At 33.7% G+C, this 27844-nt stretch overlaps 3 protein-coding genes across 5 annotated transcripts; 2 read left to right on the top strand and 1 right to left on the bottom strand.

The window, feature by feature from the left end:
• The first annotated feature begins 3118 nt into the window (after positions 1-3118).
• Positions 3119-3884, top strand: LOC7481401 (calvin cycle protein CP12-1, chloroplastic). Its single transcript, XM_002302728.4, has one exon. It carries the CDS (start codon positions 3273-3275, stop codon positions 3750-3752), a length of 480 nt encoding a protein of 159 aa, XP_002302764.4. The 5' UTR covers positions 3119-3272; the 3' UTR covers positions 3753-3884.
• Positions 3885-6195: 2311 nt separating this feature from the next.
• LOC7460456 (bZIP transcription factor 53) lies at positions 6196-7405 on the bottom strand. The gene has a single exon (XM_002301475.4). The coding sequence runs from the start codon at positions 6855-6857 to the stop codon at positions 6423-6425; it is 435 nt and encodes a 144-aa protein (XP_002301511.1). The 5' UTR covers positions 6858-7405; the 3' UTR covers positions 6196-6422.
• Positions 7406-16262: 8857 nt separating this feature from the next.
• LOC7460454 (vacuolar protein sorting-associated protein 51 homolog) lies at positions 16263-27661 on the top strand. 3 transcript variants are annotated; one of them, XM_052450677.1, is made up of 20 exons: positions 16263-16566; positions 16667-16806; positions 16901-16955; positions 17056-17163; positions 17658-17756; positions 17890-17967; positions 18587-18664; positions 18899-19057; positions 19130-19230; positions 19348-19415; positions 23761-23834; positions 24042-24108; positions 24348-24463; positions 24812-25075; positions 25189-25305; positions 25927-25998; positions 26081-26131; positions 26328-26558; positions 26655-26831; positions 27079-27661. In XM_052450677.1, exons 1-20 carry the CDS (start codon positions 16393-16395, stop codon positions 27196-27198), a joined length of 2349 nt encoding a protein of 782 aa, XP_052306637.1. In that variant the 5' UTR covers positions 16263-16392; the 3' UTR covers positions 27199-27661. The 3 variants fall into 3 exon arrangements, with proteins under 3 accessions (XP_052306637.1, XP_052306638.1, XP_052306639.1); XM_052450678.1 differs by having other exon boundaries at positions 16264-16566; positions 18902-19057; XM_052450679.1 differs by having other exon boundaries at positions 16418-16566; positions 16654-16806.
• The last annotated feature ends 183 nt before the right edge of the window (positions 27662-27844 follow it).

Here is a 27844-nt window from a genome sequence, read left to right on the forward strand (position 1 = left end):
AGTGTTTTCCAACTTATTTTTCATTACACTACCAAACATCAGAAAATACTTTCCTGGAATTCACTTTCCAAAAGGAAACTACTTTCCAGCAAATAAATGGAGCCTAGAGTAACTTGGTGCCTCAATCTTCAAGAAAAGAGTCATCTCGTCCTTCTAGTTTCTGATCATTTGAAGTCATGAAGGAAGTGTTTATAGGATAATGATGCACAGGACAAAATAATTTTTTTATAAAGTTATTTGGTTAATTTTTATACATGTAAAAATTAATTTTTATTTGGTGTAAAGTTATTCTAATGAAAAAAAAATCATTCCACTAAAAAAGATACGACAAGTTCAATACTTTACGCAAGTGTTAATCTAGTTAATCCGAGTCAATGTAAAGATAAAAATTATTATTATCAAAGTTTTAAAACCTGACTCGGATATCGACCCGGGGCCAAGCCTCAGTCACGGGTCGGGTTGACCATTAACCCAGGTCAATATAAGAATAAAAATAGTTACAATTATAGTTTTAAAACTCGATTAGGGGGTCGACTTAAGGCCAGACTCGGGTCACGGGTCGGCTTGGTCATTGACCTAGGTTAACCTTAGGATAAAAAAAAATTATTATAATAGTTTTAAAACTCGACTTGAAGGTTGACTCAGGGTGAGGCCTGATCAACCAGGCTTAGGTCATGGGTCAAGTTGACCATTGACCTAGGTCCATGTAAGAATAAAAATGATTAATATCATAGTTTTAAAACTCGACTCGGGAGTTGACATGGGACCAAGTCCGAGTTACGAGTCGAGTTGACCATTGACCTAGGTCAATGTAAGAACAAAAATGATCATTATCATAGTTTTAAAACCCTACTCAAGGGTCGGGGCCAGTCACGGGTCATGAATCGAGTTGACCATTAACCCGAGTCAATGTAATGATAAAAATGGTTTTTAACATAGTTTTAAAACCTAACTATGGGGTCGACCCGGGATAAGGACCAAGTCATGGGTCGAGATAGTCAACTTGGGTTGACTCAAAGTAATATAAGAATAAAAATTATCATTATCATAATTTTAAAACCCGATTCAAGGATTGACCCAAGGTAAAACTCAATTTACGAGCCAGGAGGGTCAACTCGAGTTGACCCACATTAAAAAAAATTAAATCAAAGCAACCTTGTTTTGACAAATAAACATATATAAAAAAGTTATATATGTTTATCATATAACTTTTTTTTATCTATGTTTTATCATAAGTTGACAAAGTCATGGATTGACCTGAGTTTTTTACCAGGTCAGGTCAGACAGATTAATCCTTCCTTTATTTTTTTTTAAATCTAGATCTTTGCGGACCTCGTTTCGGCTGAATCTCGTCTAGTATCTATCAAGCACAAAATAAGGTAAATTATCTAGTCCAATTCAAAGCACACTAAACATTGGATAAGCCAGTTATTTGTCCACTCATGTCAAGTTCAGTAATGTTTAATCCAGTCCAATCAATGTTATCCAACATACCAAACACTGCTTAAAAAAACTTTAAAAAAAAATGGCAGAGAAAAAGAAATTAATGTGATGGTTGCGCATCTTATTAACAAATAAATTAATGAAAAGACTAAACGGTAAGTTAGTATCAAAATATAGAGATCAAACATGAGGTTTTCTATTAGAGGGTTTTGAATTATTTGTTTCTTAAGAACACAAGGGACAGGTGGGGGAAAACAACAGAGATGATAAATATACGGTTTTTACTGAGATTCTTCCCTATTTACTTGAATTGAAAAGGGCAAGGGAGATTTTTTTTTATCTCTATAAAAGTGGATAAAAACATTGATTTGTTTAAATATTGAATTGGATGTGATGAATTCTAACCTTGATGTGAGATTTTCTATATAAATAATGTATTTTATTTATAATTTTTTAAAATAATGTTTGATTATTATCCTGAAACAAAAGATATAAAAACGATAAAGATAAAAAAAACAAGATAGAAAAGAAAACAAAGATAAAATTATGTTTGATCGTAATGTAAAAAAAAATGATTAATTATTTCTATATCATGTTAGGTTATAGTGGACAAAATAAAATAAAATATAAAAAAATATATTTTACCCTTAACATGTATTATTGTTAAAATTACATATTTAAAAAATAATTAAATATCATAAATTAATATAAAAAAATGTATAAATATCTCAGTTACTATATAGTCTCATTCACTAGCAGCCTCATAACACAAAATGAGTCTGTTAGTAGCAAAGGGAACTATTTAGTAGCATGCCCGGAGAAGTATTCAGTACTGATGATAAGGGAATTAATTATTGGGGTCAGCAGGTTGGAGCCCTGTAGTTGCTCATATGATGACCACTAGAAGTTTACATGGTCGTTAACTTCAGGGCCCGTGAGATTAATTGAAGTGCGCGCAAGCTGGCCCGAACACCTACATTAAACTAAAAAAAAAAAATATTGGGGTCAGAAATTTGCCATCTCTAAAGATTCTATGGGAGGCGGAATTGGAAATGGAATCATTCAAAGTTTCAACTTTCAACATCTTAGGTGACGATGAATTTATTAACTCCCTAAAATATCAACTTGGCAACGAGGGGGTCTGGCTCCTGCATTGGTCTTCTACATCTTATCCGACGTCCGTCACCATTTTTACATGGAAAACACGTTTTTTCTCCCTCTTTTTATATCTGGGTATCTTGAATTCGTGACAGATAAAGGTCTGCCATGGCTGATATTCTGGAGGTGGGTTAGGAACTTTCAGCTAAAGAAGCGAGTTGTGATTGGTTCAGGTGATTTGATATTTATTTTTTTAAAATATTATTTTAAGTTCGAGTTTTGTAAATAGAATATATTATTAGTTAAAGAATTTAATTTTTTAATAGGCTGAATCAACTCGGTCAAATTAATTGGGGCTTAATTAGTTGGAATTTAATGAATTTTTAAATACAAGGATTTATTAAAAAAAAAAAAAGGATCTATAAATATCAACAAGGCTTTTACTCCGATCCAACTTTTCCGTCAGTTATAAACCGTGATCTTTGACGTTTGAAGACAGTAGATTATTTTTAAGATTTTTAATTTATATATCCAAGTTTATATTTTATCAACAAATATTATAAGTCGAAGTCTTTTATTTATTGATTTATATTTATTTATGTAAATATGTACTAACCACGTGTGTACATGTAATAATTAACAAGATCATTGCACAAACCACACCACAATTCCCCAGTCTGACGTGGAAGCATGCAATTGGTTGACACCTGATAAGAAATCTGTGTTCGGTAATGGTTACATGTCCCGATAATATAGCTCGCATTGTCACCTTCCCTGGACACTATCAATTTTATCTCCATTGCGCAACACCACACCACAGGGCTAGAATGGCAACAATAGCTGGTCTTAACCTCTCAACACCTAGAGTCTTAGCTAAGGCAACAGACAAACCAAAAGCTCAAGCCCTCGTCAAGTTAAACCAGCCATGGAGGAGGACATACCACCTGGGGTCCGGTGGGCGCATGCAAATCCGACCCGTGAGGGCTGCCCCTGATAGCATATCAGAGAAGGTTGAAAAGAGCATAAAAGATGCAGAGGCGGCCTGCTCCGATGATGCAGCAAGTGGAGAATGCGCAGCCGCATGGGATGAGGTGGAGGAGTTGAGTGCTGCTGCTAGCCATGCCAAGGACAAGAAGAAAGGGTCTGACCCTTTGGAGGAGTATTGCAAGGACAACCCTGAGACAGACGAGTGCCGCACTTATGAAGATTGAAATGGTTTTTACTTCATGAACCTTTTTCAATGATCAAACTTTAGATATGTTTATTAATTTTGGTTTATGTAACGCTGGAGATGCTGTGTGGTGTCTATTATTTATATGATGTTCTATTAATTAATTAGCACATACTTATACCCTACCTTCGTCAAAGATAAATTTGTGTTATATTTCTACTTAATTTCTAGCTATTAAGGAACGTTTGGGAACACGGTTCAACCTGCGTTCTTAAAAAATTTAATTTTTTTTTTATTAAAATTTAATATGGATTGTACGTTTTGGATCGTTTTGATGTGCTGATATCAAAAATGATTTTTAAAAAATAAAAAAACATCATTAACATGTATTTTAACACAAAAAATTATTTAAAAAGCACTCACAGCCAAACAATCTCTTACTTTTCTAAAAGAAGTTCAAATATCTTTGGCTTATAGCTGAAGCCTCAAGGCAATTTACTACGCCTTTGGCCATTTTAACCTACGTCATGGAAAAATTTACAATTGCTATTCAATTATCCTTTGTTGTTTTTTCCTATCATTGGGTCATCTTCAAAATATTTCTCCACGAACAATAGCCTCTGTTTTTTCTTAGAAAAAAGAAGAATTCAGATTACAAAATCGGATCTTTTTTTGGATCTTGGTTTGTGCTCTCAGGCACAGTAATATAGTTGAATAAGCCCTGAAGAATCCAGGATAGAACTGCCTCTTTTATTTTTTTGCTAACCTGCAAATTATTTAGTGAATATCTCGTCTGGTAGGTGGTTAATTTTTAAAATATTTTTTATTTGAAAATATATTGAAATAATATATTTTTTATGTTTTAAAATTTATTTTTAAAATTAACATATTAAAATAATCTGAAAATATTAAAAAAATAATTTAAAACAAAAAAAATAAAATATTTTAAAAAATACTTTTAAAATACAAAAACAATTAATTTTAAATACAGAAAAGATTACCGGATAGAATCGAGGCTAACCACGATATAAAAAAGTCAAAGCTAAATTGCCTGTGGGAAAAAAAGGATAGAGAAGAGGGGAATGGCGCCATCCGATTCCATTATCCTATATTAATAAAATTGAACTAACTTCTGTTACTAAGAAGACAGAAGTAACAGAAGTTCAGGTTCCAAACCCTCTACAGTAGTCTTTACTATTTACTGTTATCTACGGGGTTGGATGTCGGGTGAGCAAGGAAAGTAAAAAGGAAAGTGCTAATACAAGGGTCTCACCATTTGTGTTTTTGTTCGAGGTTAGATAATTTCATGTGAAAATACGTTTTTCAAATTATTAAATAAGGAGATGTCATCTCAATTAATGCACAAATTAATCTAAAAACATATTTATTGTCGGGACAAAATCCAAGAAAATTCTTAGAAGAGATAAGAACCATAAGAAAATTGACTTGAATTGGTAATAAGAACCCCTAGATGCCTTGCAGCAGGGATTACGGCAACTCACGCAATTACCCCGTCCTTGCTTCCTGGCTTAGTCAAAAAGAGGGAATTCCTGATTTAACTTTAATGCTTTGCTTCATGATTTGCATTACAATTCAGCTGTTTCCAGGAATCTTCCAGGAACAACACCCAACATGCTAAATAGCAGTCAAAAGTTGTGAGCTACATCGCTCCCCAGGGGGGAGGAATCGTGAGGTGAGTAAAACAGCACTCACCAATCGTCCCCTCCTGAGTCCAATACGCACAGCTTCTAGAGGAGCCGCACTGTTACCAAATTATATCCATAAACCATATCAGCTTCCAAATATAGACACGCTTAAAACATAAACCCCAAGTCCCCAAATGAGCTCATCCAAGTTGAAGATCATTCAACTTCTACAACTTCCAATCTAAGTCTATCCAAAAGCACCCGGCAACTAGGTGCAAAATGCTATATACCACCATCCACATGTAAGAACAACAAATTAGGAAAAATTAAAGGCATTAAATTGGCTCAGTAGAGAGTTAGAGACCTTCAAGTGAGTTCTTCTGCAGCTTAAGGTTCAACCCGCGCAATAAGCAACCATCTCATCGTTCTAGTTGATCTTCCTATTAAGTTCTTGTATCCAATTTAACAAACAATTATCCTTACAAGCCACCGGAAGCAGACGGCGTAGCAATTCACCGTCACTACTATATAAACACTTACTACCACCCACTAAGTGCTAACCATTCCAACTATAATGAAACCAGCAACAAAAACAAGCTGATCACAAATCATCACCCAGACAATAGAGCCCCAGCTCCTCACATTTGGGTCGCAATCAAGTGCAGGGGAGTGCAATCTGTGAGCATAAAAATGCTGGAGACCATAATCTTTCACTTTCATTTAAACATCAAATCCACTCACGATTTAATGCATATAAACCAAACACATGCATAACATGGAAAATATAATGCAATCACATCGAGATTAAGCTGCAGAGAAACATAACAGTAAGGGAAATGACACAAATTGGAAATTGATTACATTATAAACAGTGATTGAAATTCAAACAGGACCCATAACATCACAACTTCGACAAAACCACACTGCTATCAAACACACACCATACCAGCATCCACCTAAGACATTAAACCATGCTGTTATAAAGACCCACGCAAGCAAAAGATGAACCCCGGACGATAGACAAACAACATCTTCCACCAAAGCACCGAACAGGCCCACAAACACTAATATTGAAACATATCAGCAGATGCCATGATGGGCATTACTGAACAGGGGAGCTGCCACGGCTTCAACAAAGGATCGGGTATTTCGGGTATCTCCATAGAGAGCCCACTAACATCCTCCACAATCTGCAACACAGAGTTCAACGACCGCAGCCTCTCAGTCAATTCCACAGCCTGAGCCCTCAGGACATTGTTGGCTGACTCCATCGCCATGCGGCGTTGTTGGCCAACATTGATACCCTGCATCAACTGATTGTTCTCGTTCTGCAATTTGCTCACTTCATTGACCAAATCCCCCATTTGTTTCTGCTTCCTCATCCTGGAACGCCTCGCAGATTCCCTGTTGGATATCATCCTCTTCCTTTTCCTCTCATCGACATTCGCATATCGCGGATCACTATCCGATCCTGAGCTCGCCGCTTGCCTTGCAGACATTTTTTACAATTTCTATATTCTTCGCTAACAAGATCAAATAAATTCAATACCTACCTATCCAATTCGGTTATAATTAGATTGTAAAAAGAACCTAGGGGTCGAGATCTAGAAAATAAATTGGATTAATTCATGAGAACACATAAAACCAGTAGAGAAACACAACCGAGAAAGAGTGAAGAATCCGAATTCGACGCATGAGTATAGCGTAACTCATAGAAATTCTAAAAACATTGGTACTTCTTACAAAACCCTAATTTTCGATCCCCAAATCGAACAGCACGGATTTTTAGAAAACACGAGAGTAAGAAATCACCCAAAAATTAGATCCGAGACTCTAGATCTAAAAACAAAAATAGAGAGACACTGAAAGAAGAATACTTAGCTGACGAAACGCAGAGAGGGGAGGAGAGAGAGATTATTGGGGGAACAGAAACCCTAAAATAGGAGGACCCAAATTAATTCGAAAGAAAGGAAGGTTAATGAGGTCGTTTGGTGCGGGTTTTATAGAAAAAGAAGGGCTGGATTTAGCTGTTAGAAGATATATTTTAATTCAAAATAGTGGGGTTTTTTTTTTTTTTCCCCCCAATAGAGTTATGAGTGGCGTCGGTGTAATTGCTGGCGTGCAGAATGACGCCAGCTGTGCTTTTAAGCCTCTCCAAGTCTCCTATATATATATTATTTTTTTCATAGGGGAATATACTATAATTATTCCTTCGTTTACCAAGTCAAAGTGTAAAAACGAAGATTCCTTGCTTGTGCTTTTGGGATTTGTTGGTCTTCATTCATGAATCCGGAACAGCTGTGGAAAGGACGAAAAAATCCAATGTCATAATCGCTGTATGATTATTTGTTTAAGTAATTAATTAAATACTGAAGATTTGTAGAAAATATTTCCCGAATGTTAGACCTCAGTGTTTTTTTTTTTTTGGAAAATTATCCCAGTATTTTATAGTTTGATTAAAATTATATTTGCATATTAAAATTTTAAAAAATTATAACTTGTAATTTAAATTTTTTTGCTATATCCAACATGTTTAGAAAAATAATAAAAAATATCTTATTATTTATAAATCTACTATTATTTCTTATTTAATCAAGAATTGTAGTAGTAACTATATTAGTATAACTCTCATCATCTATAATCATTTACATACCTTATTTATTAAGAAAACAAAAAAATATAAATTTTTATTTGACTATTGGATCGAGTTAAAATTTTAATAGTAGATTTCAATGGCCTTGTTTTATATAATGTTATTTCATAGTAATTAGAGTTCAAGAAAGTATTGCAATAAGCCTATAAGCTATTGTGTGAAAATTACATTGTTTTCATAGTTGGTTTAAGATTCTTTTTTTTTTAATTTATTTAAAACTTTTTTGTTATTTTTCCAACCTTATGTAGGACATTTTACGTAGTATTAGTAAGGCTATTTAGATTGTATTTAGGTTTTATTAAAAAAAAAACTTGGTTTTATTCATAAATAATATCGTGTTTGGGCTCGAGATCTACATAACAGGTCTCGAGTTCGAGTCAGGGCGTGCACCTCTTGTAAAAGCTTGGGACAGCCGGGGTTTTACTCGCTCACCTGGACCCTCAAAGTGCGCTTTCCGGGGGTGGGGTTTCCTCGAATAAAAAAAAAAATCATGTTTGTACGAAGTTGCTCATACTTTTGGTTTTTCATTGAACTCTTCATAACTTATCAAAAATTAATGGTCTTTGTGATGTTCATTCTCATACTTACAATTCTTGATTCATTATAATCAAAGATTTAGGGTCTTTCATTCAATAAATTAAATTTATTGGTTTAGGTAATTATTGGGTTAGGTTTTTTATCAATTTGATTTTAACGTTTTTATATTATTTCTATCTTGTTTATGGATTTAAGAATTATTACTTTTCAAATTTATATCAGAATAATACTCTAAAATCAAGTTTTATTATTTATCTATTTATTTTTTAATTGTCCTCATTGTTCGATTGTTGTTTTTTAATTATTGAATTGTGGCCGCTAACATTAAAAAAAAAAAAAAAAAGTTGAAATCACATGTTTTTGTTATCGCTGCTAAATTCCGACCTACAATTCTTGAACGGTACTTAAAAAATTTGCAATATAGATTATTTTTTTTGCATAGGGGAATAAACTATAATTATTTCTTCTTTTACCAAGTCAAAGTGTAAAAACGAAGCTTCCTTGCTTGTGCTCGTGGGATTTGTTGGTCTTCTTCATTCATGAATCCTGAACGGCTGTGGAAAGGACGAAATATTCCAAAGTCATAATCGCTGTATGATTATCTGTTTAAGTAATTAATTAAATACTGAAGATTTTTAGATATTATTTTCCCTCAAAACTTTGAATGTTAGACGTTGGTGAATATTAGGTAACTTTTTATTTATCTACTGAATATTTTTAAATACTTTTATATAAATTTTAATAATCATAATTAAATTTATCATATAAAGTAACTTTAATAATACTTAAGTAAATATTAGGTACATAAATTGAAGAATCTTTCAAAACATAAATATATATAACTCTTAAAAATGATAATTATATAAAAACATTCATTTAATATTATATTATTATAAACCTTTTTTATTTTAAAATGTTATTTTAAATTATGTGTGTTGTGAATTTAAAGTAACAGTAGATAAATAAATTTTATAAATTATTTTTTAATAAATATTGTTTTATTTTTTAAATCTTATCAATGATGGGTGTTCCTATATTGCTGAAGATTTGAATAAACCTGACGTCGAAAGTCGCCAAGTTATGAAAACTTTGCACTTCATTAACTTTCTCAAGGACTGACAAATCACAGTTGGCATCAACCTTTTATTAGTAAATGTGAATACTCTTTACACAAAAAAATATTTTTTGACCATTTATTAATATTTAATTATGTCTTCTAATCAACCAACTATATTTATTTTAATTTAAAAATATTGTTTTTAATTAAACATGATTATATTTTAAAGGGAACATTTTTCGAGGAAAAACCTCTAAATTTGAAGCAACGTGGCCAACTAAGATGCTATGGAATAATATTAATATTTTAATTTGAAAACAAATTTTATTAATCAAATAGAAGTGATAATGTTAAATATTACGTAAACTAAAAATAATTCTCAGCTCATTCACTATTCATATAAATAGTAAAAAAGCTTTTTTTTTAATTTTATTCTCCAATTTCTTTTTCTTGATTAAATCCTTTTTAGCTTTTTTAAATTTTTTTAATTCAAAATTTTGTTAATTTTGAAATTTCTTTATTTGATTTCTATAATATTATCTTTGTCTCAAATAAATATCTTGATATTTGGTTGATGCTCAATTTTTTGAATATTTATTTCAATTGAATTATTTTTAGCTTTTTTTTTTAATTTCATCATTCAATAATACTTCATTGATTTTAAATTCATCTTTATAATTTATTTCAGTTTGTTTTATATGAGGTTATCTTAGTCTCAAACAAACATCTCGATATTTGGTTAATGCTAAATTTTGCGAGTAATTATTTTTGTTATCATATCATTAAGTAAAAAATAATTCAAAAAACAAAATTGTTGAACCTAGTGGAGTCTATGATCTAAGCCGCGGGTTTGGTGGGTTAAGCTGTGAAACTAGGAATGATCCAATATGCCATTGTCTTAATATTAAAAAAAATATTATCTTGAAATTTTTTCAAAGCCAAAATCATGTTTTTTCTTGTTGTTCGGGTTACTTTTGGACCCGCCAAGTTGACTAGGTCACGAGAGGACAACTCTTATGCGAGTTAATTTTAAACTCATGCTAGGCAAGGAATTTGGTCGAGAGGTTTCAAGGTTGACCCACACGGTCGAGCCCCTTTTTTCCTTTTCCTTTTCCTTTTTTTTTTTTTTTGAAATTCCATCTTCAATTTTTCTTCTTCTTTTGATTGAATCCTTTTTGCTTTATTTTTTCAATTTCATCCTTCAACATTTGATTGATTTGGAATTTGTCTTTATAACTTGTTTCGGTTTGCTTCCTATGATATTATCGTAGTCTCAAACAAATATTTTGATATTTGATTGATACTCAATTTTACAAGTGTCTATTTTTGTTATCATATCATTAAGTAAAAAACACTTTAAAAAGAAAATTCAAAGTTGTTGGGGAATTCATGATTTTAGTCATGGGTTTGGACTTTGGAGAGTTAAGTTGGGAGGCCCGGGTTTATCCAATATGTCATTGTCTCAGTATTAAAATAAAAAAGACATCATCTTTAATTTTTTTTTTAAAAGCCAAACCATATTTTCTACCGGCCATCTGTGTTTTTTTGGACTTGACAAGTCAACTAAGTTATGTTAAGGCAACTCCCACGTGGGTCAATTTTAAACTTAGGTTAGTTAAGGAGTCAAATTGAAAGGTTTTAAAATTGACTGCTAGATTATATTAATAACAATACCAAATGGTTTCCCATGGTCTGAACATTCCTTTTCCCATTCAATAAAATGTTAATCCTACCCAAAGCATAATACGAGCCAAGAAATTAGTTTAACTATAAACTAAAAAAATTGGAGTTTTTGAACATTACATATAACTATTCACACACTCATGTATAAATATTCATCGAATTATTCATGACATGTGCTTTTTACACTTTAGTATCTATTGCATTCACAATTTACATTTTGTTCAAGCAATATTATTTCTATCACATTTCAATCTTTAACAATTGAGAGGAGGTGAGGGATACACCAAAAAGGGATAAAAGAGAGAAAACTTTCAACTAGCCACATTTTGACCATAAAAACATTGATCTTCATGTCACTGGGATCGTTTTTGAGAATGAAGTTCAATGAAAAAAATTTATTCCTTAAATCATATATGAAAAAGTAGATCATAATATGAAACTTACATTTGATTTGATTTTATTTTGAGTTTTTAGACAAATTATAGTGTGTTTTAGAGTTGAGAATGGGGTTATATAGATTATTATGATGTGATTTTTGTGTTTTCAAGTGAAAACAAGTTGAAATTTGAATTATGGGATAGAAAAAACACAAACCCAAATTTCCAAATTTTTAATTTTTAATTCTATAATTTTTTTTAAAAAATTATATCATCCAATTTCTTTTTCCTTTCGATTAAATACTTTTTAGTTTTTTTTTTAATTCTATAATTCAATATATTTGTTAATTCAAAATTGTTCGTTATAATTTATTTTGGTTTGCTTTTTATGATGTTATCGTTGTCTCAAATACATGTCTTGACATTTGGTTGATGCTTAATTTTTTGAGTGCCTATTTCAATTGAATCCTTTTTAGTTTTTTTTTTAATTTTATCTTTCAATATTTCATTAATTTCAAATTCATCTTCATAATTTATTTTAATTTGCTTCATATGAGGTTATCGTAGTCTCAAACAAACATCCTAATATTTGGTTGGTGCTCAATTTTGCAAGCAGTTATTTTTGTTATCATGTCATTAAGTAAAAAATAGTTAAAAAAATAAAGTTGTTGAACTTAATAGAGTCCATGATCTAAATTGCAGTTTTAGTGGGTTAAGCTATGAAACTAGGGTCGATTCAATATGTCATCATCTTAATATTAAAAAAAAAAACAAAAGATGTCTTCTTGAAGTTTTCTCAAAGACAAAATTATGCTTTTTTGCCAAATTGACTAGGTCATGGGGGGTTAACTCCTGCGCGAGTTAATTTTAAAACCAGGCTAGACAAGGAATCTGCTTGAAAGGTTTCAAGGTTGACCCATATGGTCGATCCCTTTTTTTCTTTTTTTTTTCAAATTCCATCTTCTAGTTTTTTTCTTTTGATTGAATCATTTTTGTTTTTTTTTCAATTTCATCTTTCAATATTTGGTTGATTTGAAATTTGTCTTCATAATTTATTTCGGTTTGCTTCCTATGATATTATAGTAGCCTCACACAAATATCTTAGTATTTGATTGGAGCTCAATTTTACAACTATCTATTTTTGTTAACATATCATTAAGTAAACAAATACTTTAAAAATAAAATTCAAAGTTGTTAAACTCCGTGGAATCCATGATTTGAGTCATGGGTTTGGACTCTGGAGAGTTAAGCCATAAGACCCGGGTTTATTCAGGAGTTCCAGATGAGCCAATTACAAGATCAAGGCCAAAGAATCTCAAAGATGTATTTTGTCATAACTCAATTTTAGACCTATCCAAATTTAATTTTTTTTATTAAAAATGCAAAATGGAACAGGAGGAGATAAGCCTTCAAGCTGTAAAATACCAAAACATTGGAAGCATAGCCAAATTGAGATCTTTTAACAAGATAGGATGAAGAAAGGAAGAGAATTGAGGTTGAAATCCAAACTTGATCAAAATTAGAAGAATTAATTAAATCTAATGACATAATTAAACTTCTAACATGTTTAGTTGATTTATTTAGGACTTCATTAAAGTAAAAATTAAGTTTAAAAGTCAATTGGAAAAAAATTAGAAGAATTAATTAAGTTTAAAAACTTAATTAAACTTCTAATGAGTTTTTTTTATTCAATCAAAGACTCAATTGATGAAAAATAAAGTTTGAAAGCTTAACTCGAATCAATTTGCAAAAATTAAAAGATTAAGGACACAATTTTTTTTATTAAAAATTCAAAACGGGACACGAGGAGATAAACCTTCAAGCTGTAAAAGACCAAAACACCGGAAGCATAGTCAAATTGAGATCTTTTGACAAGATGAGATGAAGAAAAGAAGAAAATTGAGGTTGAAATCCAAACTTGATCAAATTTAGAAGAATTAATTAAGTCTAAAGGCTTAATTAAACTTCTAACAGGTTTAATTGATTTATTTAGGACTTAATTAAAATAAAAATTAAGTTTAAAAGTCAATTGAGAAAAAATTAGAAGAATTAATTAAGTTTAAGGACTTTATTAAACTTCTAATGAGTTTGTTTTATTCAATTGATGAAAAATCAAGTTTGGAGGCTTAACTCGAATAAACTTGCAAAAATTGAAAGATTAAGGACACAATTGAAACTTTGAAAGGTTAAATTGATGCAATTAGGGACTTAATTACAAGAAAATCAAAGTTTGGAGGTCAATTGAATGGTAAATTGAAGAATCTTAAAATCAAGGATCAAGGTGGAAGAGGTGTGCACATTTAAGGACCAAAATTGATTAAAATTAATGGTAAATTTGAAGAAATTAGAAGTTTAAAAATTAATTAAGGATGGAATTGGAGATATACAAGACCAAGGGCTATATTAAAAAAGACATCAAAAATTGAGGGTCCAAATTGACATGACCAAGGACTTGATCGAAAGAAATCTTGAGAAATCAGCCCAAATTCGACGCAATTGGAAGATCAGGGATCTCTTTGTAAAATAAACAAAACAATACTGTTTTAGCACCACTGTTCATTTTCTTCTTCATTTCTCTTGTGGGGAGCTGGGGTCCTTTTTTGTAGAGCATTTAATGCTCTCCCATGCCTTAGGCAAAAGAAAATGGACGCTTATTTGATAGCCCTAAAATCTACCACCTCCCAGTATGATTCTCGCCGAGTGGTTCCCTTTATAGCCTCTGTAATACCGGTCCAAAACCATTGACTCAACCAGCCTTTGACAACCTGGTTTGAGAGTACCAGGTTCTTGGCTTGGCATCAATGGCTGGGATTATTCCAAAGAGATTAAAGGAGGTTAGGAGCTGAGTCAGGGAGGATCATATACATCTCCATCACCTCCTAGAAACAGAAGCCCCGTTTAGCTCCAAGTGGAGGGGAGAGACTCGAGACTAAAAAAACTACATAGAAAGAAAAAACACATCACCTTCCTTGTTCCATCCAAGAGCTACATTAGCCTAAAACCCCACACAGAAACACCTATTCAAGAAGTTAGTAGCCAGGAACAAAAAACCTGCACCTGCCTCCATTTCTCTCTTAGTCGTCACTACCACACCTGCACCATCTCCTCCATAACTTCAGCAACCTCTCCTCCACGCCATTATCTCCTCATCATAGCAGCAACACAACAATAACACTGACTTCTCTTCCATCACGACATCTCCTCCAGCAGTAGTTTTAGCTCTAGTAGTACCGGCACAACAACGTTGTTATCATTTCCTTCATAGATGCCAACCTTCCACGCTGTAAGCATGAGTTTTTTTTCTTAGCCACGCCATCCTTCACCTCGAGCCACCAAGCATGCCACCAGTAGCGCTTCCCCTTTGGCCAAACAAATCCACTACTCCCTTCCCCTATGCACTCTTTTAGCATGCAAGAAATGAATTAATTCACGCCCTGTTTCTGCTAGCTTTTACCAGCAAAGGGCTTATGTGGGTTAGACCCTTAACCCAACTCGTATGGCTAGGCTTGTTCCAACTCACCTCTAAAAATAAAGAAGTTAGTTGGATCGTCCGTAGGCCTAACAAAATGAGTGGAGATGGGCCTAAGCCCAACCCCATATACATAGCTTAGATTTCAAGCCCAAACCTAGACTTAAGGGTGTGTTTGACTCACCATGTTTTTTACTTAAGAAATAAGACCTTGTTTGGCTCTTTAAAGGGTGTTTTCCAAACACGCTCTTAAGACCTTTTTTATGCCTCTTATTTAAGGTAAAGACGTGTTTGACAAACATGCTTTAAGTTTTTCCTTTAGTTTTAAATTTGTCTATATTTATGTGTCTAGCCAAATAGAGCCTTAAAAATCTCAAAAAGTTTAAGAACTATTTTAAAATTATTCGTGAGTCCCTCATGTGTTTTTCCAACAATTTTGCCCAATTCTACCATGTTATAGTCCATTAAGAATCGTTGTCATTTTAATCTCTACCTATCTTGATTAAGCTCAAATGTGAAACAAAGAATCTTCAAAGGATAAAATAAAATAAAAATTTAGTGATTGAAATGAAGAGACGGTTTTATATTAAATCGATCCTAGTCAACTTAGATCAACTTTTTAAATTTACGACCCTTGTCATGACACAACCACAATGAGCCAACCTGGTATTATCCGTCTCATTCATTTTCCTTCCCATCTATTCTATCTAATTGGGCTTAGGTGAGATGAGATTTCAGACCAAATTGACTATCCATCCAAGAATAAGAAATAAAAAGAAAAAAAAATTGAAAAGTTATCAAAAAATTAAGGGCCAACAAAATTAGCTGACTAGGATCTAAATTGGAAAAAACATATGAGCTTGCCAGTAAATTAGTTTTTACTAAAAAAATAAATTTTCTTCTCTACAATGTACATCATTTTAATTTTTATAAATACTTATTTTAATTACCACAAACTTAAATAAAAATAGATTTTGAAAATTACCTGCAGGGCAAACGGCTAGTTGCATGCGTGGATCGACATTCTGGACTGGATGTCTAGAACGTTGGGCTTGGAGTACATGGTTCTGGGCCTTAGCGGAATGGTGCTGCCTCTCGTTAGACGGTGCCGATGCGGTCTTGAACCTCATAGTCGTTGGTGGTATAATGAGTTAGGACGCGAAACTAATTACTTAGCCGGAACTGTTTAACCGCTTTATTAAACCAAAAGCCATCGCCGGAATCTTGGATCTACAATCCATTGATTTCTAAAAACAAAATGGGGGAGGACGATATGCCGATGGATGACAAGGCAAAGAGAATGAGAGATCTGTTATCAAGCTTCTATTCTCCAGATCCTTCAGTTACCAATGCTAATAATCCTTTCAAATTTGCTTCCTTAGATGTCATCAACACCACCTCCTTCGATGCAGATCAGTACATGAATCTGCTGGTACGCTTGCTTTTTATTTATTTGTTTATTTTGAAGCTCAAGTTAATCTTTTTGATATTTCTTTTTCTGATTAATTGATTTATTTAGAAATTGAATTCAGGTGCAAAGATCAAACTTGGAAGGGCTTTTGCAGAAGCATGTTGAGATGGCAGCTGAGATAAAGAATCTAGACACTGATTTGCAAATGTTAGTTTATGAAAACTACAACAAGTTTATTAGTGCCACTGACACAATCAAAAGGTATATAATTTGACCTGCCTTGCTAGCAATTCCTTTCAATCCTTACCTGTGGCACTGATGTAATTTTGAATTTATTTATTTCTTCTTCGTACAGGATGAAAACTAATATTGTTGGCATGGAAACGAATATGGAGCAGCTCCTCGATAAGGCATGTGCCAAATTTCTCATATTCGTTCTTGTTGAAATATGTCCTTTCAATTGCATATTATGTGAATGTCATTGCTTAAGATTCTACCAATTCATTGCAGATAATGACTGTGCAATCAAGAAGTGATGGCGTGAACACTTCTCTTTTCGAGAAGAGAGAACATATAGAGAAATTGCATCGCACACGCAACCTTCTTCGAAAAGTTCAGGTACTCAGAAACCATCGTTTCTTTCATGGTCATATATATGCTGATGAAAACATGATTGTTGTGGCTTTTGAGAAATTTTTGAACTGACATTGAATCGGATTTTAGGAGGATTAGAGAATGTTCCTTGCCAAATATGCCGAATTGGAACTCTGTTACGTCAATGCTACTTGTCAATTTTGTTTTTGACCTGCTATTTGACTTTTAATTGATGTGCAACTATTTATGTTGTTGAATTGTGAGCTGGTTGCATTTCAGTCTCTTGCTAGTTGACAGTAATTATCATGTATATGCAGCATTTTTTGTTTCAAAAGAGTTTCTCAATAATGCAGGTTGCAACGATTTGTGTTCAAGCTTTTTTTTTTCTTTTCCTTTTCCTGTTATTATAGTTTAAGTTTTTAATAGATTGAATAGAATCTTCTTATTCTACATAATGAAAGCATATGTTCCTGCAATATGTGAGTCATATGAATTTCTTCCTCTCTGGAATAGAGCAGTTCATATATGATCTACCTGCTAGACTTGGGAAGTGTATTAAATCAGAGGCATATGCTGATGCAGTCAGGTTCTACATTGGAGCAATGCCAATTTTTAAGGTCCGTCCTTTTAGACCTTGACCTTTGACGGCTGGTTCAAGCATTTATTTTTTCTTGGTTTTTCTGGGCATTTTCCTTTTTTTTTTATTACATATTCTTCAAATTTATGTTTATTTTATTTTTTATGCACTAGGCGTATGGGGACTCATCATTCCAGGATTGTAAGCGAGCATCCGAAGAAGCTATGGACACGATTATAAAAAATCTGCAGGTATATTCTTCTTTCTCAATTAAGCATATGGATGGATAGAGGAGCCATGGATGTTTACTTCCACTCTTATTGTTCCAACATTTTCTTTGGCCTTATAAGATTGCAATTAGAAATTTGAATTCGTGATGATCTGACCATGCTTTTCGTAAAGCAATTGGTGCGATTTACTTGCATGAATCTGTCCTTTTTCTTGGGGTGGGAGGGGAGGATAGCATACTGTTTAGGTTTATTTGAATGGAAGTTCTCGCAACTGTTCTTTTTCATGGTCTCTGGGCCACAGGGGTATCCCATCACCCATTGTTACTTTTGTTTGATTACTTAATTCCTCCTGGTGAAAATATTTGGATTCAAAGCACGAAAAGCATTAGGATTGCAATAAATTGAGATTTGTGGACATGAGGGTATGTTGTGCAAGCCTCTGACCAAAGTTTTTGCACCGTGTCATAAATCTCTAACACTTCTTATATCTTTGGGCATATTCCTTAGGCTTCCCAATATAAGGTTAGAGACTTTCTGAAAGAATGAAATCCTAATTTTGAGGCTTGACTTCTATTGATATGTGCTATTAAAGTTATGTTTTCTCTGATGTGGAATTTGTGTTGTTTCATCTGCTTTTCAGGGAAAGCTATTCTCGGATTCTGAATCCATACAAGCAAGGGCTGAGGCTGCTGTACTTCTTAAACAGTTGGATTTTCCGGTTTGTATCCATTCAATGTATCACTTCAAATTGTTTGTTTGTTAGCCAGTATGTTAATGGGGCTGCAGTTCTTTTTTATATTTTTTTAAACTATGAATTGCAAGCTATGTTTAGTGCTTGCAGATAGATGCTGGATTTTACTTATTTGAAATTACATGCCTATTGTGTATCTCTTATCATGTAATTGTTGGAGAGGGCAATGTGCATATGATAACAAATGACCCTTTGTCTTAGCAGGTGGACAGCTTAAAAGCAAAACTGTTTGAAAAGTTAGAACAATCTCTTGATGGCCTTCAGCTCACGCATGAAGAGATAGCCAATGTTACGGTTGAATCTAGTAACCTTTCTGAGCAAGGAAATAATACTGAGTCAATTCCTGGTTCTGCACATGGTGTAAGTGCAACATGCACCATCTTTATATCTGTTGGCAATTGGTTCTCATACTAATATAAACTTTGATCTTAGGCTTTAGTTAGTGAGTTTGCTGAAGCTGTTCGAGCTTATCAAGTAATATTTCCTGACTCAGAAAAGCAACTGATTAAACTTTCTCAAGACTTGATTACCAAGTAAGGGCATTGAATTGGTTACAACAGCTTTTATTTTTATTTTTTTTCAATATTTGGACAGCATGAATTTGAAATTCACAAGATTCCTCATGAAATATGATTTGGCAATTTCTTTAGGCACTTCGAGATCACTTCGGATTTTATAAAGAAGTGGATTCCCATTGCTAATTTTCTGGGTGTTCTTCGTAAGTACTATGAATCTCTCATCAATGCTTCTCTTGACAATCATGTTTTGGACTGCAAAACGCTTCTCTAAATTGTCTACCTTTTTTTTTTAAATTTTCCTTGCTTAATATCTCATTCATCTACCATGTAAGTACAATTTGCATGTTAGCATGTGTTTGGGGCAGCTTTATGCACGCGTTTCAGGGTATTTTTGTTCTTTATGTCCTTTGTTTAGGTTGCTTTAGAAATATGTGTAATTGAATTTGTTTTACTTAAACAATAACGATGGTTGAACTATTTTGTTCTTTGGCACTTCCTCGTGCAAGCTTAGCCTTCCTTATATGACACAACTAAAGGATAATATGATGGTCTTTTTGCTGACCAGTCCAGATTTTCATTTCATTTTAAAAATTCTGGAATGGTTTCTTCATCAGGTTCCCTATGACATGCATCTTTTGCTAGAAAACACACTTCAAGTGCATGGACTTGCTTGATTTTTCAACCAAGTATTTCAATTGTTATTTTTTTCAATAAAGTTTCTGAACTCCCAATATGTGATCAGTCAGTTTTTAAAATTGGATGTTTGTTAAAAATTAAATAATTTGGCCCTTAAGTGATAACATGACACTTCCAAAACGAGGGATAACTAGTAAAACACTCACCACACAGCACTTGATTGAACCAAATTGAGAATTAAAAATTTTAACTTTAAAGAAAAAATTGAGAGTTGAAACACTCCATTGAGAAATTATAATTAATTAAGATGCTTGATTGATCACCAATTGAGTGTAGTGAAGATTCCTTAAATGTAACATGATTTTGGGTAGTGAAGTATTTGTGTAGCGTTTGATTAGTGGGTGTAACCTCTAATTTTGGTGGTGAAGTTTTGTGGAGTAGGCTTTGCTGAATCACATTATATTTTATTTCCCTTTTATTTTGTGTTATTGCTTGGGTTTTGCACAGCCGGTATTAGAACCTAGTTCGAGGTTGTTTGAAGTCTTGTGCAAAACAATTGAAGATGGCGAGGACACACATTGGCGTAACAAAACTGGAGATCAAATTGTTTGATGGGAAAAACAATTTCGTTCTTTGGCAAAGCAAAGTGAACGATGTTTGATCTTTCAAGGACTTGATATTGCCCTTGAAGAGACTAAACACAAACAATTGAAGGATGCTGATTGGAGCTTAATTCAGAAGAGAGTGTGAGTCAGATTCAGATTCGATTGGCTTTGGCTCAAGAGGTTAATTACAATATCCTAGGTAAGTTGACACCTAGAGACATATGGGAAAAGTAGGAGAGTTTATGCTTTGAAGTTGTTGACTAATCATTTGCTTTTAAAATTGGATTTGTACTGCTTGAGGATGGATGGATGAAGGAATAAGTGTGCAAAACCATTTTTTTAGAATTTTATAGGTTGATGACATGGGTAATTAACGCAGGAGAAAAGATTGAGGATCAGAGCAAGCCTTTAGCTTTGCACAAGTCATACAAGCTGGTAGTGCAAATGATACTAGTTGGAAGGACAAATTGGGTTTGAATGACATGACTTCAATTTTACTAGAAAATGATAGGTTTTTGGGAGTAGAATATAATGTCAGTGGTGATAAGACATTGGTTATAGAAGGTTCCTTTGAAAACAAAATTATGATCATCATAATAGGGATACGACACGAGGAGGTAGATATGATAAAAATAACTCTAGATCAAATTCTAGACCTAAAGTGGATTACATTAATAAAAAATGCTTTTATTATCACAAAATAGGCCATATTTTGTACCATTGTGAGAAGATGAAAGTCGGCTTAGAAGAGTTGAAACAAAGTCGCAAGAAGTTTGGGGATGCTATGATTCCAATGGTAGATAAGAGCAATAATGGCCATGTTCTCATGGTTCGTAAAGGTAAGAAAGTGTTGAAGAATTCAGGGATTTTTAGATTTTGCATGCTCCCATATTTGTTCAAAGAAAGAATTGTTTGATACTTCCTAAGAATTTGATGGAGATTATGTAGTGCTAGTGGATGATAATGAAATTAAAGTTGATGGGATTTGATAGTGTTAAAATTAAGATGCATGACTATACAATGAAGACTGTTGGTGATGTTAGGCATGTGTCAAAAGTTGAAAGGAATTTAGTATCATTTGGGAGACTTGATTCACATGGTTATAGGTGCTCAACTGAAGGTGGAGTTGTGAAAGTTAGTCGTGGTGCTTTGATAGTGATGAAAGGAAAACTTTTGCATAATAATTTATACAAGTTGATAGGAAGTGCAATTCAAGGTGGAGCATGCAATGAAGTGCTTAATGAAGTATACAAAATATAATATTTTTTTAGAAGAGAGTTGGTTTTGCTTTGATGGATAGTGGTAAAGAAGATTTTTCGTATGAAGAAATTTGCAAGGTATAAGCAATTGGAGGCGGAGAAAAGGGGTGACTGTTTCAAACTTGGGGTGAAAAGCTCACTTTTGTCCCCAAACTTTTTAAATTATAAACTTTGGTCCCTACACATTGAAAATTCAATTTTGGTTCAAAACTTCATATTTTTTTTTTATATTTTTGATCTCTAGTTTGAGAGAAGAGAGAGAAAATGGCTGGATTCCAGTGGTAGAGAGAAAGTCTTGGTTGACACTGATTTTTTCCATGAAAAATGATGAATTTTATGTCAATAAGCTCCATTCGATGAGGGAAGTTTATGTTAGGTGTTCTTTGCCCTTAACCTTACTTAAGATGGTAGATTTGAACTTAGAGTCTTTTTTTGATTTTGGGCTGATCTTTAGGTTGTTTGGGGCCATGAGTAGTTTTTTCAAGGGGTATAAGGTGTTTTTTAGGCTTTTTAGGTAAAAAACTGGTTGAAAATGGATTTTTCAGGTGTAAAAACCCCTATCCTAACTTTCCGGTTATCTTTGGTCGCTGTAATCTAGGCATTGCTTGCAATTTTTTTTCCAAAAAATTCAGGGGCAAAGGACAGGTCGTTTGCCCCATAAAAAGAGAAAAAAAATTAAACAGGCCCAGGCGCGTGGGCTACTCCAAGCCTGCATGTCTGGACCCTTTTTTGTCCTTTTTTTATTTATTTTTTTTAATTGGTTTTTTTCCCCAATTTGATTATTCCCAATTGAATCTTTATTGGTTTTTTTTTTGGCTTATTGTTTTTCAATTTCATACTTTAATATTTTGTTGATTTTTAATTGAGTAACGTAATCTATCTCGGTTTGATATCTGTAGGTTTCTCGTGATCTCAAACAAAATTCTTGATATTTAGTTGGTTATCAATTTTGTGAGCGTCTATTTTAAATAAAAAATTATATAAAAAAAATTTATTGAACCTGATTGAGTCTATGACACGGGTTACGGATTTGACTAGTTAATTTCGGTTAGTTAGGAGTCGGGCTTCATAATTTGTTTCGGTTGCACAAATAATTATAGATTTATTTAAATAAATGCTACATAAACTTTTCAATTTATGATTGAGATTTTTTTATGTCAAAAAACATGCAGGAAATGCTATCATATTCATTTTTTAGTATTGAATTCTTTTTTTATCCGACTCGCGGTGAAGTGCAAGTCAAGTAGCTAGTTGGTAATTGCATGGTGTGGTTTTCTAGACAAGAAGGGAATGTGTGGACATATTTTGTTTAGAAAAATGGACTTTTTTTTATTGGAGTTGAACTTGAAGCATGTCTCGCAACTTGATTGCTAGTATAAAAAGAATGTGTCATGAATAGTTTATGTGTGCTTCCAATATTGATGGTGTGTTGTGGCAACCACAAATCTTAATAGTAGAATTATTTGGTGCGCACTGTGGTGGGTTTTGTGAAAGCGTTTCCTTCACGTATAGTTTTACACAACAGAAATTTGCGAGGCCTGGTAGTTGTGTAGTGAAGATTCAAGGTTTTGGGTAGTGATGTATTTGTGTAGTAATTAGTGGGTGAAATCTCCAATTTTGATAGTGAAGTTTTGTGGAGAAGGTTTTGCCGAACCATGTTATATTTTTGTTTGCGTCCCTTTTATTTTGTGGGTTTTGCATAACAAACTAAAGTTTTTTACACATCCTATACCTGCAAAAGCAAGTTGTCTTCTTCCTTTCGTCTTTTAAAAAGCCTATCTTTATGCTACGAGACTGGAAAATTCCCCTTATTTTGTAAATTTTAGGTAATTATCATACACGTCATCATGAAACTATTATAGTTGGTGAAAAAATGCTTCATTCCTTTAATGTTTCTATCACCCATCTAATCAATTCAACATTCCTTGTTCCCAACTGTCCTTATCTGAATTCCCTCGACTTTTGATTAATTAAATATCACTTGCTTAATCTTTCTTATTTGGAAGCTTTGCATCTGATTTCTTGAATTGCTTTACCAAATACAGGAATTATATGGAAAGATGTGCTCCTGATAGATAAGGTGTTGCATGAGGCTCTTCTCCCCGATTATTCTTCGAAGGTTGTCCTTTTATGTCAGCTGCTCTTAGATTTAATAATGATCCCTACCTTCATTTTCCTCCTCTCGCAATTTTGTGAAGAAAAAACTGCTTGAATAAAGGGCAAAATCAAGACATACAAATCAAATTTCTGAACTGAAATTAAAAAAAGAAAATATGTTTGTTTGGAAGTGGAATTTCATAACTAATCAAATCCTACATCATCACAGGCTTCCCGGATTGCTGTCAGACAATATATAAAAAGGACATTTTCTCACCTTCTGCATGATATCTCAGGTATTGTTACAGCTTCAACAAAGTTTTACTTCTGTGGTGCAATTGTCCATTTTTTGAGAATGGATTGAGGGTTATGAAATCTTGGAGTGGTGTAATCTCACAAGTTTGCAACTTTGTATCATCCAATGGCTTGACAGTGAACATAAAATTGTTGACCAAAAAGCTCAGGAAAATTCATAATTGTTATTGATTTTTAGATAGGCTTGTCTATCCTATTTAAATTCCATCTGAATTGGCAGATGCCCTAACCAATGTCCATATCAAACCAAAGGAGGAAGTGGATGAGCATCCTCTGGTGGTTTTCCTGGAGGCAGGCAAAAGCTCAGTGCTTCAAGGGAGCGTGAATGTCTTACTGGTAATAAATAAAATTCCATAAAGACAATACACCCAGGAATGTTTGGAGTCTTACTTTTCCTCTGTACAAATCTACAAATCCTGCTGAAATTTCTAATAGGTTTCTTGAAAATTTAACTGGACTCCATTCTCTGTGACTTTCTCTTTGTTTGCTGTTTGGTATGTTTTTAACAGAATGGAGGTGATAATGCAGTCTTACATTGCATTCTATTTTTTTCTCTAATGATTTGTGTGTGCTTCCTCGATCCTTGTACTTAGACATCTCTGTCACTGACAACCACATTATCTGTCAAGTATTTGAACACATCCTCACCTAGCTTTTTTGGATCCCTTGACTCGTTCATTCCAGGACTTCCGCCAACTTCTCAAGGAAAACTTAGGAGGGCTTCAACTGAGTGGCTTGATTGTTGATTGGGTTCAAGAAGGATTTCAAGATTTCTTCAGGGCACTGCATGATCAGTTCTTCTTGCTTTCAGGGAAAAATAAATCTGCCATTCAAGATGAAAATTCCACAAAGGGTATGCAGGTTGAGAAAGTGGTTCCTGGTCTTGTCCTGGTGCTGGCTCAACTGTCTATTTTTATTGAACAAACTGCCATCTCTAGAATTACTGAGGCAAGGAGCCACTCAACAGTTGTATTTCATTTTCATTTAAGAGGTAAAATATCATAATTTGGCATTTTATATTCTCCGTGGCTTACCTTAAAGTTATATGTCTTAATTGCCAGGAAATAGCTGCTTATTTCTCTGGTGGTGGTGGTGGGGCTCATGAAAATGGGCCAGCATTTGTTCCTGGTGAAATTTGTCGAACCTTCCATTCAGCTGGTGAAATTCTTCTACAGCATGTACGAATTAAAGTCTCTCTTCAGAACTTTTAATTCTTCAAGGAATGTACAAAGTGCCTATTTTATGTGACTGTACAAAAATCTCATGGTGGTAGTGAATTTTTGGATGTTCATGGCACTATCACTACTTCATTGCTTTAAAATTCCTACAAATTTATTTTCTTCTTAGCTATAATCCACAACACTACCCACTCCCAAAACACCTGTCTGTTGGAGGATAACTGAAAACTTTCCCCTCACTCACAACCGGTCCCATCACAGCATCGGGCACTGGATTTTTCCTGTTTTGAATTTTGCCTGATTATGCGTTGGAAAAGTGGGATCCAAGTGCGACCGTGATCTCCCAAAAATAAAAAGCCCATCCCTCTTGAAAAATTCGTCATCTTCCTCCTTTTCCCCTTTCCAAAACAACCCCCAACAAAACAATAGGCCATTCACCCTTGGGCGTGGGTGTCATAGGCACTCATTGACAAATTTGCTATTATACATCATTTGCTATCACAGATTGAGTCATCAAATACAATGCAAAATTAATTAATTTGAGTAATATTTTTCATTAACCCAACATCAGTTTTACTATCTGTTCCAAATAACATATTGTAATTTTGTTACTTTATTCAGTATATAAATATGAGAACTCAAAAAATAACGGTTCTCCTGAGGAAGAGGTTTACAGCTCCAAATTGGGTCAAGGTCAGTATGATACATGAAAGTAAAAGTATATTTTAGTGTGGATTAGTTTGATATGTGCCTAATATTTCTTAATTTTTCACAGCACAAGGAGCCAAGAGAAGTTCATATGTTTGTTGATTTATTCCTTCAAGAGGTTTGTTGCTTCATTGATTTTTCTGGGTTATTATCTTGGGTGATGTTTGGGGTTGTATTAGGATATGCCAAATTTATTTAATTTGACATTCCTACAAATTACAGTCGTGACAACTTGTAGATTCGTTATGTGGACACTCACCTAGTTTTTGGGAAAAAGGGAAGAAGACGACTTACTTTTGTTTTGTCCTTGCTAGTTGGAAGCAATTGGAACAGAGGCAAAGCAGATCCTACCTCATGGAGTACTTCGCAAGCATCGTCGCTCTGAAAGCAATGGAAGCTCTGCTTCCTCCCGCAGCAATTCATTACGGGATGACAAAATGAGTCGGTCAAACACCCATCGGGCCAGGAGTCAACTTCTTGAAAAACACCTAGCGAAATTGTTCAAGCAAAAAGTTGAGATTTTTACAAAAACCGAATATACTCAGGTATAAGACCATCCTTGCCATTTTTTTACTTTATTGGGCAGGAATACTGGTACGGACTATGAAGTAACATGGACTGATTCTGCTTGCAATTTGCAGGAATCTGTTGTAACTACTGTTGTAAAACTCTGTCTTAAAAGTTTGCAAGAATATGTTAGACTCCAGACTTTCAACCGGAGTGGATTTCAGCAAATTCAATTGGATGTTCAGTTTCTAAGGGCTTCTCTAAAGGAAATTGTTGAAGATGAAGCTGCTGTTGACTTTTTGCTTGATGAGGTAAATCAAGGAACAACTTGACTCGATTTTGAAGTTCAATCCTGGGAATTGTCTGTTGGAGTTCTTATTTGTTGGTTGTTTTCCTCTGCCTTCTATATGAAAATGTGTTATCTTGGAAAGAGAGGACGGGGGTTGGATTCCTTCCCTTAACTCATTATTCTCTGAGTTTTCGGAGCTTATGATATTTGTAGGTAGCTTTGAAACTTCTAAGCAATAAATAATATGCATTGATTTTCTGATGGAACAGGTGATTGTTGGTGCTTCGGAACGCTGCCTTGATCCAATTCCTCTGGAGCCTCCTATCTTGGATAAATTAATTCAAGCAAAGTTGGCAAAAGAGAAGGAACAGACTCCAATTTCTCCATAATCAGAGGAAGGTCAAGTTGGTGGTTAGAATGTTTGAGTCATCAGGAACTGCCAAGTGTATTTCTGAAGGAATAATGAAGTCACAGAAGCTTCTCCGGCATCCTCCAGCGTATTGTGGTGGTAAGATGGTATGAAAAGGATGGTAGATCTTTCTTGATTCCTGATAATGACCATGCAAACTTCCATGTTTTTACTCTTGAAGGTGCACCTTTGATGGTCATGATCTGATTACTGAGTGTTGCTTTTTTGGCTGCGTTGTTGCCGTCCACAATTCGGAAGGATGTGATATGGTGAGCATAGGGAATCATGTAACCTTGACACACTGTATAAAACACCGTGCAATTATTTCCATATTTTTTTGGCAGGGCATAAATAGTTTTCATGCTTCAATTCAAGAAGTCAATATTTTTGTCAAATTATGATACATCAAAATAATTAATCGGCTCATTTATGAGCTCTCAGAAGAGGACTAGCAATGGCTTGATTATTTTTCATAATGTGGCCGTCAATTTATCATCGTCGTGAATGGTTGTGTTCGGGTTTCAGGAATTTCGTGCAGCTTTGGGGTTTAAATGGTGGCGCAGATGAGATTTTATAAGGCGAGACAGGCCTGTTACCAACTCAATTTGTTCAAGCTAGTTAACTGA

The sequence above is a fragment of the Populus trichocarpa genome, chromosome 2 (genome assembly GCF_000002775.5).
Source record: "Populus trichocarpa isolate Nisqually-1 chromosome 2, P.trichocarpa_v4.1, whole genome shotgun sequence".
In the NCBI taxonomy this organism is placed as follows: domain Eukaryota; kingdom Viridiplantae; phylum Streptophyta; class Magnoliopsida; order Malpighiales; family Salicaceae; genus Populus; species Populus trichocarpa.